The sequence below is a fragment of the Podarcis filfolensis genome (assembly GCF_964270895.1).
Source record: "Podarcis filfolensis genome assembly, chromosome: 8".
NCBI classification, from domain to species: Eukaryota; Metazoa; Chordata; class Lepidosauria; order Squamata; family Lacertidae; genus Podarcis; species Podarcis filfolensis.
This window is the reverse complement of record NC_139611.1, coordinates 80,252,514-80,267,124: the sequence shown is the minus strand read 5'-3', so window position 1 is coordinate 80,267,124 and position 14,611 is coordinate 80,252,514. Positions and strand designations below refer to the sequence as shown.

The 14,611-nt window shown below is 46.7% G+C and overlaps 1 protein-coding gene across 1 annotated transcript; it reads left to right on the top strand.

The window, feature by feature from the left end:
- The first annotated feature begins 4,031 nt into the window (after positions 1–4,031).
- On the top strand, positions 4,032–14,078 carry LOC310768895 (cell adhesion molecule CEACAM21-like). The gene is made up of 7 exons (XM_083627795.1): positions 4,032–4,179; positions 8,757–9,119; positions 10,386–10,658; positions 11,632–11,733; positions 11,947–12,041; positions 12,871–12,912; positions 13,640–14,078. Exons 1-7 carry the CDS (start codon positions 4,134–4,136, stop codon positions 13,685–13,687), a joined length of 969 nt encoding a protein of 322 aa, XP_083483921.1. The 5' UTR covers positions 4,032–4,133; the 3' UTR covers positions 13,688–14,078.
- The last annotated feature ends 533 nt before the right edge of the window (positions 14,079–14,611 follow it).

Sequence of the window (14,611 nt, the reverse complement as noted above, 5' to 3'; positions counted from 1 at the left end):
CCGGCAACCTAAGGCCCATGGGCCACAAGCAGCCCACGGGGGTCATTTAACTGGCCCACGAGCCACCCCTGAACCGAGCCACCCACTCGGTGAGTCCCCATGCACTGCACTAAACTGGCGCAGCGCAGAGCAAGGACTCACTTCCGTGGTGCCGGAAATTGCATCTGCGCATGTGCATGGGCATGTTGACATTTCCATTCCACCTTAAGGAGCAGACGTGTGGAATTGTTGCATGTCACATGTCTGTTTACATTCCAGCACAGCTTGCTGGGAACTTACATTGTGTATAGCTTTTGCTTTTATCTGTTCTCTCTGAGATGATGAGAGAGAGAGACGACATGTTTCTTTGTCCTAATTTATGATTAATAAATCTGCAGTTGTAGCATGCTTCCACAAGCCTCACGCCTATTCTGTGTGTGCAGTTCAGTCTGCTGATAGTGTGCCCTGGCTGAGTAAGCCTGGGTCACTGATTTACGTCGGAGCAGAGGTGATGGTCTTCGCAGCGGGATGGCTGGAAGGAGACGGCCCAGCCGGGGCTAGCCAGCTGGCCTCTCGGCCCTCTGCATGCCGACAGCGCAGGCACTGGAAATTGTGTCTGCGCATGTGTAGATGCCGGAAATTGTGTCTGCACAGACGAGTGTGCGCACAGTCCAGCCCACGGAGGGATCTCTGCTGGAGTGTACCGGCCCAGGCGAGGTAAACCTTGCCGACCCCTGCTCTAGCACTTCTCTCTGACATCCCATCAAGGGAGATAGCTTCCTACAGGGCAACGGGGCCAGCATCCTACCTCATTGGACTGGGCTCAGTCCAGCAGGCTCAGAGGGCGGTCGGGAGCCGCAGGTGGGTGGGTGGGTGGGTGTTTGGTGTTGGGATGTGTCCAGGGAGACGGGGGCATTTGGCAGGCCCCCAGCTGGCTCCAGCCACCGGCCGGCAGCCGGGCGAACTCTGGTTCCAGGAACAGCATCAATCAGCGACTCAAGCCTCCAATATGTTCAGAAGCTGAGCACGCTCTTATCAGCAGAGTGAATAAATCTTCACAACGGAAGTGGAGGACAGAGACATGTGTAAGCATTATTTACAGGCACTTACTCAGCATAGTTCAGGAACAAAGGAAAAACATGTCTGCTTCCCTTCGTGTCCAAGCAAACAGCAGCATAGCAAAAGCAATATACAAATGGAAGTTCCCAGCAGACTGTGCTGGAAGTAAACAGGCATGTGACACACAACAGTCATGCCTGATCCTATTAAGGTGGAACGGAACTATATCCCAACATCCTCCCCCTTTCCGTGTAACCTGTAGTACCTGTGGTTCAACCCAATTGCAACCTCTGTACATAAACCTTAAGTTGTTCTCTGTTAACAACCTTAGACAACAGATCTGCAGGGATTTCGTTTCCTGGCATGTAGGACACTTGAATGAGTCCTTTCTGAACACACTCTCTTGCACGATGTAACTTAATCTGCAAGTATTTGGTTCTTTGCTTGCAACTCTCTGAGTTCAGCAAAGCCAAACAGGATCTGTTATCTTGATACACCTGTATAGGACATTTCACAGAAACTCTGATGTCCTGAAACAGTTGCATCAACCATTCACAATCCATGAGTGAAAATGACAGGGCATTGAATTCTGCTTCACAGGAACTTAGGCTTACTGTTGTCTGCTTTTTGCACAGCCAGTTAAAGAGACAGTGGTTGTACATGTAGCACACTCCAGAAGTGCTGGTACCATCCGTGGTGTCACTTCCAAAACTAGCATCTGCAAAGATTTCAAGACCTCCGGACTTCCGACTTATAAACCTCAGTCTGTAGTGCATAGTGCCTTTCAAATTGGTAGGGAGAGAAGCCAAAGAAACCCAGTCATCCTCCTGCTGCTGGCGAAAGAATCCAGCTTTCCAGGTGAGGTGAACTGGGGTGACAGTGATGGGTGAGGATGACTTGCTCTCTGCTCCATATCAACCACAAGCGTCACTGATGAGAAAACTTCCAGAAATCAAAGAGAGGGTACAACTACTTAATGGGTTCAGAAGTTTAAACACCTATGCATGAAATCTTGGTTCACTTGTATTGAGGGGGGGGGGGAATAGTATGGCAATACCTTAGCACAGTAGTTCTCTGAGCCACACTTTCAAAATAAAAATTTGCTCATGCTGTAATGATTTTATATATATATATATAAGACATGCACTGGAAAACGAAAAGAAACAATACCTAGCAGTGCTTGATTTATAACATAGGACTTAAATACCTTATAATATGATTGTGGGACATTCAGAAACTACAAAACAATGCAGCTACATAAGAACATGAATCATTCCCAAAATATAATTATAAACGAGCCTCTTACACATGGATGAGGATGTCTGCAAACTCAAGAGGTGGGAGCTTGTTCTCATCAGGTAATCTCATTTATATTAGGTCTAATATGAGACAATCAAACTCCCATCTCCTCGTCAACACAAAGAAGCCCTTTTCTTTTCTGATAGTTCATATTGGTCAGTGTTAAAATCCTTGTTCACAACAATATGTCACATAGAAGAATAGCCAATGCTCTAGAAGAGAGGTGTGGATACAGTTTCTGGTTGTAGACCCCCCACAAAATATTTTGATACTGTACTGTTCTACTACTACTAATAATAAATTTATACCCCTGCTATCTGGCTGGGTTTCCCCAGCCACTCTGGGCGGCTCCCAACAAAATATTAAAATACGATAAAACATCAAACATTTAAAACTTCCCTAAACAGGGCTGCCTTCATATGTCTTCTAAAAGTCAGATAGTTGTTTATTTCTTTGACATCTGGTGGGAGGGCGTTCCACAGGGCGGGTGCCACCACCAAGAAGGCCCTCTGCCTGGTTCCCTGCAACCTCAATTCTCGCAGTGAGGGAACCACCAGAAGGCCCTTGGCGCTGGACCTCAGTGTCTGGACTGAACAACAAGGCCATTTAGAGCTTGAAAGGTCAGCACCTACACTTTGAATTGTGCTCGGAAACGTACTGGGAGCCAATGTAGGTTTTTCAGGACCGGTGTTATATGGTCTCAGTGGCCATAGAACTACACTGAAATGTAACTACTCGGCAGCCAGAATACTACACTGAAATGTTTGAATGTTTCTTTGATGGTCCATATAGTTAAAGCTATGGTTTTCCCAGTAGTGATGCATGGAAGTGAGAGCTGGACCATAAAGAAGGCTGATCACCGAAGAATTGATGCTTTTGAATTATGGTGCTGGAGGAGACTCTTGAGAGTCCCATGGACTGCAAGAAGATCAAACCTATCCATTCTGAAGGAAATCAGCCCTGAGTGCTCACTGGAAGGACAGATCCTGAAGCTGAGGCTCCAATACTTTGGCCACCTCATGAAAAGAGAAGACTCCCTGGAAAAGACCCTGATGCTGGGAAAGATGGAGAAGGGGATGACAGAGGACTAGGTGGTTGGATAGTGTTCTCAAAGCTACCAACATGAATTTGACCAAACTGCGGGAGGCAGTGGAAGACAGGAGTGCCTGGTGTGCTCTGGTCCATGGGGTCACGAAGGTCGGACACGACTAAACGACTAAACAATAACAATCTTCCTGCCATGATTGCCCTCCTCTCTTGCCACACCAGGATGGCATGAACCACTGCCTTTGCGTGTGATGTGTGTCTAGACACTAACACTATTAAGTGTAAAGAAAATGTGAAATTGGGTGCCAAGTTCTTGGTTGGGAGTCTAAGGTGGGTTTGGGGTCCTGATTGGTTTGAAGACCACTGCTTTAGACCTTTTCCATAATTAATCCTCAACTTCCCAACTCTGTATGACAGTCTGCCTGGGCCCAGTTCTTCAGCTCAGATCACATCTTTGCTACCGGCTCTGAGAGGCGGGTGCTGACGAGTTAAGCATTTGAGCAAATTGTTCCCGGAGTGGCTCGGCATATGAGGAAGAAGCATAGAGTTCTGGTATGGGTGTCTTGCAGTTCTTGGGGAAAACCCAGTCTTGAAATCTCAGCTGCCCAGTTCCCCTCTGCGTGGTCAGTGACTCAGCCGGAGGCAGCGATGGCACTGCATGCTGAGCAGGGAGCAGAGAAGGACCCCAGAACACCAGCTGTGAGGAGACAGGCAGCCTAAACTGAGCCCCCAAAAAGGGTGCCTGCAAGATGGGCAGGCCATGGATGGCGTCCTGGCAGATGCTGCTCTTAGCAGGTGAGAGACCAGCAGCCTACAAGGGGGAGGACTTACTTTGGGGGAGTAGGGGGTGATACAGGCTGACTTTATTTGCATTTCTCGGACTAATGTGGGGCTGGGAGCTTAACTCTCCCTCAGATTTCATACTTCTCCAAAAGTTGTTGAGATGGAGCTCTCCAGAATTCCAGCTAGAGGAAGCTGTTATTTTGAGAGAAAATGTGTTTTAAAACATGCAATTAGGTGCATATTTTAAAACTGAGGGTCCCTTGCTGCTGCCCTAACATTTCCGCAGGTGTTGCTGGCGGGGAATCTGAATGAAGAGAGCTGGAGTCACAAGCAGTGGAGAGGGAGAAGGACTTTGAAGGTGTCCCACACCTTCCAGCAAAGGAGCTGTGGGTAAAGATAGAGGGAAAGTACTAGGGAGGCAGGCTGGGGTTCTTACAAAGACAGAGAGCTCAGATCTCAATGAAGAATCAAAGAAACCATATCAGTGCTTGGATTGTGGAAAGAGCTCCATTAGCAAGGCACATTATCCCACCTCACAGGAAAGAAATGTCACAGGTTTGAAACCATCTGAATGCTTAGAATGTGGAACGAGCTTCAGTCACAAGGCTAGTCCTACTTCACATTTTTAAAAATCCACGCAGGAGAGAAACCATAGGAAGCAAGTCTAGAGTGAGAGACTAGGATGGTGTCCACAGTTTCCAGAAACTCTACTTGTTGTGGGCGAGCTGAGAGTTTGTTTCAGTGCTTTTTTTCCTGGGGGGACGCAGGGGGACGCATACCCCTAAACATTTTGTGAATCTAAGTTTGGCCTGATTGAGAGGCAGTATTTCAATATGAGTAGGAAAATGAGAGTACCCCCTAAATATATATTTTTTTAGGAAAAAAAGCACTGGTTTGTTGGGACCCTGTGCTGAGTCTGAGAGGGAGGGTGTGACAGAAGGAAAATGAATTTATATTGGTTTATATACATTGGGAGCTTTGTATCAATTTTCACATGTAACTGTGCATTTTGGTGGTATTTTGTCGAAGTTGTCTGTTGTTTATTTTAGAAACCTTTTTATTAATTTCCAATTAAAAGGATATAAGCGTGAACATCAACATGAACAAAACCGCTGGTTTTCCCCCCTTCCCACCTCTCCCCCAAATTGGAAAAATATTCTGTCAAATTTTCCCATATTTCTATGTGCATAGTTGGTGGGTGCTGGTCGTCTGGGTGTTGACATCGACATTTTAAAAAGGGGCGCCATATTTCAATAAAATTGTCTGTATCGGATAAGTCATTCCAGGCATATACTCAGTTAGTTTCTCAGGTAAAGCCATTGTCCACACATTTGTGTGATGTGCCGATGAACTAGTCTCCTTTCCAGTTTTTTTTGTTTTGTTTTGTTTTGTTTTTGCTATAAGTAATCGTGCTGCCTCTAGAAGAAAAGTGATAAGTTCCTTGTATGGTGGCACCTTGGTTCTCAAACTTAAACCATTCCGGGAGTCCGTTCACCTCCCAAAACCATTCGAAAACCAAGGTGCGGCTTCTGATTGGCTGCTGAAGCTTCCTGCACTAAAGTGGAAGCTGCGGCGGAAGTTTGGCTTCTGAAAAACGTCCGCAAACCAGAACACTTCTGGGGTTGTGGCGTTCGGGAGCCTATTTGTTGAGGAGCCAAGCCCTTCGAGTACCAAGGTACTATTGTAAAACCATCTGAGTTGAGTTTCTTTGAAGACTGTTAATAAACCTAGGCATGGATTACATTGTACACCCTGGTTCGTAATTTTGCTAAGGCTGTCCTGTTTCTCCTAGAGAAGAGAGACCCAGGCAGGCTGGGCCCTGTGGGTGGGGTCATTTCTGGAGCGCTTGGCTATAGCAGTCTCTCTTTGGGAATCCTGACCCTAGAAAGCTGAGCACCTGATATCACAGGGCAGGTATCCAGGAGAGACCAAATTGTGTGTTATGGGTAGGGATGGGTGAAACCATCAAGTTTGGTTTTTTCTTATTTTCACGTGTTCTCCATGTTCTTGCATCAGTTTCTTCTTCTTCTTTAGAATCAAAAAGTCCCCATGAAATTTAAACTGCTTTTTAGTGTGAAATTCTCTTGAGACACACATTTTTCGCAAAGCAATTTCCCCCAATATAGCACATTTCTATATGCCATTTTTTACTTGCTTGTTATGAATACTCAACTCTCCCCTCGGAATATGTGTTCTTGGCGGGAGAACTGCATCGCAAAATGCAGAGCTAAGTGTGGATTTTGAAGGGTGACTGTCAGGGCCGGATTCAGGTTTGATGAGGCCCTCAGTTACTGAAGGTAATGGGGCCCTTTATATGTCCAGCTGCCCTTTGTCAATAACAAATTGTCGCTTTTTTTGTGTTGAATATATGCTATATGGTAATTTATGGACCTAATAGGTATCTAAAGCCATTTACACATAGCAAAATATGTATTTTATCAAAATAATTGCTGAACTGAAATACAATTAAGAAGAAGCATATTAATAGTGGAATACAATACAGTGGTACCTCCGGTTACGAACTTAATTCATTCCGGAGGTCCGTTCTTTACCCAAAACCATTCTTGTGCTGGGCCCGGGGATTAACCTGAGCAACGTGGTCCAGGTCTGGGCCCGAATCCAAGGATTCCACGAGGAGTCAGCCCAACAGGGCCAAGGCAGGAAACCAGGCTAGGTCAGGCACAGGGTCTCAGGTAGGTTCCTGCAACCTGGGGCGGGGTCTGACAGCCTTTTATCTCTGTCGGGGTAACGGCCGGTCCTGATCTCCCGGTGACTCACCTCCCTGTCTCACCCAAAGGCGAGCACTCCTCCTGCGAGTACTCAGGTCTCTCCTTCTCTCAGACCTGAGTCTCTGCAGCTCAGGAGATGTCGGTGGGTTACTAGACCCAGAGGCCGCCTCAGCTGCTCCTAGAATCATAGAATAGAATCATAGAATCATAGAGTTGGAAGAGACCACAAGGGCCATCGAGTCCAACCCCCTGCCAAGCAGGAAACACCATCAGAGCACTCCTGACCCAACTGCTAGTGGAGCAGCTGTACGTGATTGCCCAGCAGAGGGTAACAAGGTAATCCCCGCATCTGGAGCCAGGGCAGGCTCAGGCCCCTGACTCGGCCCAGCTGGTGCTTGTTGCAGGGGAACCTGTGCAGACTGGGGCTCTTCAGAATCAAGCACCAGATTCAGATCAGATGCCACCTGAGGCAGAGGATCCGGTGCGGACCGAGACTCCTCCGGTTCCGAGTCCAAGCCCAAGTCCCAAGCCATCACAGTTCTTAACCTGAGGCGCACTTTCATTAATGGGGCCTCCCGCTGCCACAGCGCCATCAGCGCCCAACCTCCGCTGGCATCCCGGGGCATAGTTCCCAGGAGCACCTACTTCCAGGTTAGCGGAGCTCATTACCCCAAGCGTTCTTAAGGAGGACAGTACATAACCCAAGGTTCCACTGTAGTGAATAATACATCCAGGTTTTTTCCCTTTAAATTCTTTGGGGGCCCCCATGAAAGTGGGGCCCTAAGCTATAGCTTGTTAAGCTTATACGTTAATCCGGCACTGGTGACTGTGCTTTGGGTTCATGCATTGTTTCATTGTGATTTAAAGACAAACATAAGTTTGTATTTAAATTTATTTATTTGTTGCATTTATATCCCAACTTTTTATCCATGGAGCTCAAGGTGGTTTCTGCAGTTTCCCCGTTGCTCATTCAATCCCCACCACAACCCTGTGAGGTAGAGGCTAGGCTGAGAGGTAGCAACTCTCACAAGGTCGCCAAGTGAGCTTCATGGCTAAGTGGGGAATCGAACCCTGGTCTCCCAGGTCCTAGGCTGACAATTTAACCACTGCACTAAAGTAAAGGGACCCCTGACCATTAGGTCCAGTCGTGGCCGACTCTGGGGTTGCGGCGCTCATCTCGCTTTATTGGCCGAGGAAGCCGGCGTACAGCTTCCGGGTCATGTGGCCAGCATGACTAAGCCGCTTCTGGCGAACCAAAGCAGCGCACGGAAACGCCGTTTACCTTCCCGGCGGAGCGGAACCTATTTATGTACTTGCACTTTGCCGTGCTTTTGAGCTGCTAGGTGGGCAGGAGCAGAGACCGAGCAATAGGAACTCACCCTGTTGCGGGGATTTGAACCACCGACCTTCTGATCGGCAAGTCCTAGGCTCTGTGGTTTAACCCACAGCGCCACCTGTGTCCCTTAACCACTGCACTACCACTGGCCAATTTCTCTACCCGCCCCCATCCCTAGTTTATGGGCAGCAGTGAGCCTGGTTTAGTGTGCAACAGGAGCCTTTTCTGATCTTTCTATTCTGAGTCAGAGAAAGTATTGACTCATCATGGTGACCCAACTCATTGGCTCTGTAGCATCCCTAATTCACACCCTCCCAGGAACAAGAGGATGGATGAATATGATGCAAAGATGATATCACCACCACTCCGACACTAAAACTCTGTACAGAAGGATGGGGGAATGTTACAGTGAACGAGAATTTAAGCTAACTTGCACAAACTGGTCTGAACTCTTTGGCAACTCCATCGTCTTGGCCTAGAACCAATTTTCCCCCTTTTATTTCTTTTTCTTCTCCATCCTGCAGCCTCCATCCCACGTTCTTCCTTCCTGCTGATTCCAGGCCAGGGCAAGATGAAAACACACATCACAGTTGAACCAGAAACCCTGAGGGAAGGACAGAGTGTCACCTTAACACCAGGACGTGTTGATCTGTTTAGCTGCCACTGGTACCGAGGGGCAGCTGAAGAGAAAAATAAGATCTTTGTTTATTCACTAAGTCCATTTGCTGAACAGAAAAATGGACCTGCCTTCAGTGGGAGAGAGTCCGGGGCCACAGACTGCTCCCTTCGCATCACAGATTTAAGGCTGAGCGACTCTGGAACTTACACATTAAGAATGGGAGGATTTCTACGAAATGAAATGGGAGCTACCAGTATAACCATCTCAGGTATTCCCCCCCTCCTTTCTCACCTTTTAGAGATGCCTTCAGGTGTCCCCTCTCTTTTATCTGTCCAGAGTTGTTACATTCCTGCATTGAAGGGGGTTAGACTAGATGTCCCTTGGATCCCTTCCAACTCTACGATTCTTTGATCTACTAAGTTTTGCATCTGCCGAGGACCAAGTAAACTTGCCTCCAGAACAACACCTTCTGTGGAGAAGCCCAATCATCATAATAAGTGATATTATTATTATATTATTTATATCCCACCCATCTGGCTGAGTTCAGTAATTATAAGTGAATCGCGAAGGCTTAGATTTGTTTATTTATTTATTTTTAAGGTTCTGCTAATGGGACACAGCTCCTTTCCTGGAGCAGCTTAGCAGAACAAAGTTTATGTTTCCCGAATGTGCCCTAACCCCAAGCAAAATGCACATAAATCTCTCCCAACACGCCAGGAAGAACCCCAAAAGCTACCTAACCTTTACAACTGCTCGATTCCTGCATTAGCTTATAGTGGGTCAAAATTATGTGTCGAAAATAACAGGGTGCTACTTGATCCCTTTAAGATATTCATCAGTGGCAATGTGCTGCATACCCCTCAATCGTCCTGGTAAAACTGGGACATCCTGATTTTTCCCCCACCAGAGAACGGCTGCCTTTTTGAATGCTGTGATCTTGCATGATTTCGCATTGCAAACTCGCCCTGAAAAAGCACTTTTTCAGGGCTGTGATCATGTAACTCGTGCGGAAGTACAGCCCTGGAAGGCAGCTATACAGTGGTACCTCGGGTTAAGAAATTAATTCGTTCTGGAGGTCCGTTCTTAACCTGAAACTGTTCTTAACTTGAAGCACCGCTTTAGCAAATGGGGCCCCCGCTGCCACTGTGCCACCGCTGTACGATTTCTGTTCTCATCCTGAAGCAAAGTTCTTAACCTGAGGTACTATTTCTGGGTTAGCGGAGTCTGTAACCTGAAGCATATGTAACCTGAAGGGTATGTAACCCGAGGTACCACTGTACTGAGTAGCAGCCTCAAAGTGGCCTTCTCTAGTAGCTACAATTGAAGAGACCTTAACCCAGCAGCTCTCAACCTGTGGGTCTCCAGATGTTGTTGGACTACAACTCCCATCATCCCTGAGCTCTGGCCTTGCTAGCTAGGGGTGATGGGAGTTGTAGTTCAACAACATCTGTGGATGTTGAGAAAGGCTGCCTTAAGCAGGTTCAGTGACCATGAGGACCCACAAATGATGACTGTCTTTCTGTTTCATCTGCAGAAATCCTCTCCCACCCAGTTCTGCAGCCGACAGAATCCCTAGTGGCAGAGAACACAACTGTCACCTTACACTGTAACACCTCTGACCGCCTTGATGTCTCCATCCTTTGGTTCAAGGATGGTAATCCTGTCCCATCTAAGACTGGGCTTTCTGACCGGAACCGAACCCTCAGGCTAACTGGCATCACCAAAGAGGACGAAGGGATCTATATGTGTCAGGCAGTCAACCCTGTCAGTAATGCTATAAGCAACCCCAGTAAGATAACTATGGCATGTGAGTAATCCACTAATAAACAAGGAATACCTTTCCTCCTGACTCTGCTCTCCATGCTAGGGTTAAGAACTTTTCTTCAGGATGAGAACAGAAATCGTGCGGCAGCAGCGGGAGGCTCCATTAGCTAAAGTGGTACCTTAGGTTATGAACAGTTTCAGGTTAAGAACAGACCTCCAGAACGAATTAAGTTCTTAACCAGAGGTACCACTGTATCTGACTTTTAGAAGACACCTGAAGGCATCCCGTTTAGGGAAGTTTTTAATGTTTATTGCATTATTATTATTATTATTATTATTATTATTAGAAGAAGAAGAAGAAGAAGAAGAAGAATATTATTTAATAATAATAATAATAATAATAATAATAATAATAATAATATTCTATTGGGAGCTGCCCAGAGTAGTTGGGGAAACTCAGCCAGATGGGCAGGGTATTATTATTATTATTATTATTATTATTATTATTATTATTATTATTATTGGCTCCTCCTCACCCTGTCCTGTCTGTTCACTATCTCTCAAGCACCCTGTTTCTAGCACTTCCCAGCTCCTCTAAGGTGTGGCCAGAATCCCACCTCCCGTCCCCAGTCTCAAAATCCTCTTCCTCTGCACCTTCCTTGAGCAGCTCTTGGTTGGGCAGATTCTACCCCTCTTCCTCATGCAGCCAGTCCCTGACATGGCGGCGCTTAAGTTATGCTGACAGACTCACCATCTGAAGAGGCTCAGAGCTGCACCCCGGTAAAACCCAGTTTACCCAACAGAGTAAGCTCTGCTCCTAACTGTATGGTGGACAGTTTTGCTGCTGTTTTTTGCTGGTCCAGAAACGCTCACTGGGGGGAGGTGCATACAGGATAATGCCCCCCTACCATATTTCCAGCCCCTTGCTTCTACCATAGGGTCTATAGAGGCTAGATTACAGGCAGTCCTTAATTATGACATCGCTCAGTCTCTTAAAAATATGCCTTGCTCTTCAGATTCTTCTGCTTTCAGTTCTGCTGAAGCCCTCGCTGGGACTGTTATCGGGTCTCTGGCTGCAATACTGGTGCTGATGGGAACCCTGACCTACCTCTTTCTCCGTGAGTAAAACCAGAGCAGATCCCAGACTTCAGGAGACCCTTGTCAGGGTGGGGGCTGAAGTAGCTGCCATGGGCTGCAGAAGCCCAGTAAGCAAGGGTTTGGAGGGTGGGGGGCAGGGCCAGGGCCAGCAGTTGTTGCAGAGTAGCAATATTGCACAGCTAGGTAGCTAAACATGTGTAAGACTGACTCCAGACTTCTTCTTCCTCTTGCAGGTGCCCGTCATCGGAATGGCAGAACTTCTTCTCCGGTTGCACCCACCACTCAGGTATATGAGAATGATCCACCATCTGGAGAAACAAAACCTCAAGTGAGTAAATCAGGGGGCCTCTAGATGGGTGTTTGTCATGAGATGGATATTGTGGGATGTGATCCATGAGAGGCAGTCAAGTACAACATTCCTTGTAATGCTAGAGAAGACATGCGAGGGAATGTTTGGTCCAGCCAGTCGAAACTTCCTGTTCCTCCTGGCTGGAGCATCCTTCCTTTTGCATGTGATAGAAGGTGGGTGTGACCTAACCTGTCCAGGTAGCAAAAGGACGAGTCACGCAGCACACCTCTCTCTTTTTGACCAGCTTTTAGCTAGGACTGCTCTGCACTGGGATTATTCCCCCATATGGGGTAGATCCCCATGTACATATTTGTAACTAAGTCTGCCTTCAGGAATCCAACTGTGAACTGATGTGAGTAAACTTCTTTTATTGACTTTGAATAAGATTGTGGCGTCTTTATTGTTTTAAGAAGGATTTAAGGGAACTTACCAGGAATGTACAATTCAGTCTGAGAAAGACTGAATTGTATAGTAGTGAGATGCTCACACGAGCCTGCAACCAGCTAAGGGGAATGTAACTCTGCTACATAAAGAAACTTGCTAGCACAAGTTAGGAAGGATATTAGTAAACAATATATCCTCTCCTGCCACCCTGAACATTCCCACAGATATTTCTCATACAGGCAGATTTTTCATTGAGTTCACAGCCTTCCTTTGGCATCAAGATGCCAGCCCATATTTCCCCCCATGTGGTATTGATTTACCCTTTTCCTGGTGAATGTTGGCCACAATCCATTCACAAGAACTCAAAGATTCAGCAGTTGTCTGTGCTAATATAAACTTCAGCATATTTTTGTGCTCTATCCAGGTTAAGTCTGAAAGCTCCTCCAAGGCCAACAACACATATGAGGTGAGTAGAAAGTCCCTTGCCCTTTGAAATGTTTGGAACATTTCAACTAGGCTCAAAATATCCATTATCAACCAAATAATAGCCCATTACTGAAAGATCTGCATTGGCTTCCAGTTTGATTTCAAGCACAAGTCAAAATGCTAGCCTTATGCTTCTCTCATACAGTTTAGGGCCTTAGAGTTCCCCTTCTCCCACAGGTAGCTGCCCAACCATTTGGATTATCTTCTGAAGCCCTTTTCCAGATCCCACACACACCCCTTCAGTGGTAATGTGGGTGGCAGCCACAAACAGAGCCTTTTCTGAGTGGCACCCCAAGTCTGGAAGTTTGCCTGGCACCAGCACTGCTATCATTCAGCTACCCAGTGCAAAGGTGGGCAAATCTCCTATTATAGAAATGGGTATCTCAGAAAGTATAAACTTTTCACTCCATGCACCAAAAGAAAGAGCAGCAGATATAGCCCCCGAAATTGCTCTTTTACAGTGGCAATCCCTCTATTGTAATTTATCCGAATTCCCATGTGAAGGGCACCGAGGCTCCCAACCAATATAAATTATCCAGACAAAAGGCACTTGCATTGATTTGCTTCTCTTCTTACAAGATGTTCTGCTTCCAAGAATATAAATAATGTCACCAGCCTTAGTCTCATGCTACCCAGGAAAACAATTCAAAACCAAAATAGTTCTGACTTTCTTGTTTCCACCTGACTCATCTCCATTTTCTCTTTAGAAATTGCAGCCCAGAATGCATTCTGTCTACGAAGAGATAAAGAGATAAGACATGGACCCAGCAACTTCCTCTCCACTGCTGAGGCCTCTTCTGGGCCCTCAACCCTCCCTCTTTCCCATTCAGATCTCTTCCTTTCAGCTGCAGCTGAGTGACTGTAGGGACCAGGACATTTTCTCTGCAGGGCCAGGTGTCAGGAGTGCGTGCAGGAGCCAGCCCTGTGACCAGTAGGACTTTGCAGGACTGGGGCCTTCCTAAGTTTGTTCTGAAGAGGCAAGGCGCGGCCACACAGGTGAGGCCAATTGGTAACTCACAGCACCTGGTGGCAAGAGCAGGGAAGGGATATAAGGTCAGCATTTACCTTCGGCTTTTTGCCATAGCAACATGTTCCCTGCCTTGCTATATTTGGCTCCTTGACTCCTTGCTTCTTGATCCTTGGACCCTTGACTTCTTGACTCCGGCTCTCTGACCCTCGGATTCTGGGCTTCCTGACTCCCATTCCTGCTCCCACCCCGCCATCTTGCCCCCGGTCCTGACGTCCCCAGCTGGGACTTCGATCGCCCATGAACCGGACTGTGACACCAGGTCCTTCTGGAAATCCTAGTCCTTGTTCTGAACAAAGGAACCAGCCTTGGTCCCCAAGGGACTCTTGCAGATACTGAGACAGAGACACAAAGGAAGTTCTCCCTGGAAAGGCCAAACAGAATTGCATCTCGCTAGACTACAGGATTAATGCTGAACAGGCGAGGAATCGCCATGAAAATTCATCAACCTTTTTGTGTACACCTCTCCTAATAAACACATTTTTGTATGCATTTTTTGACTAGCATTCAATTTTTTGCAAGCACTTTCTCTGAATGTGATGCATCTTTTCCTGTCGTTTTCATGACTATATTCCTTATTACTCACACTTTCCCTTAAAATATACATGTTTGTATGCATCAGTTGGTTGCAGAACGGCATTGCAAGATTCAG

What these genes read in the sequence shown, in the direction of transcription:
- LOC310768895 (XM_083627795.1), top strand. Translation starts at nt 4,134, where the DNA reads ATGGGCAGGCCATGGATGGCGTCCTGGCAGATGCTGCTCTTAGCAG. An exon ending in CAGTAAGATAACTATGGCAT is followed by an intron (nt 10,659 to 11,631) that starts GTGAGTAATCCA and finishes CTTGCTCTTCAG; the next exon opens with ATTCTTCTGCTTTCAGTTCT. An exon ending in CCTGACCTACCTCTTTCTCC is followed by an intron (nt 11,734 to 11,946) that starts GTGAGTAAAACC and finishes TTCCTCTTGCAG; the next exon opens with GTGCCCGTCATCGGAATGGC.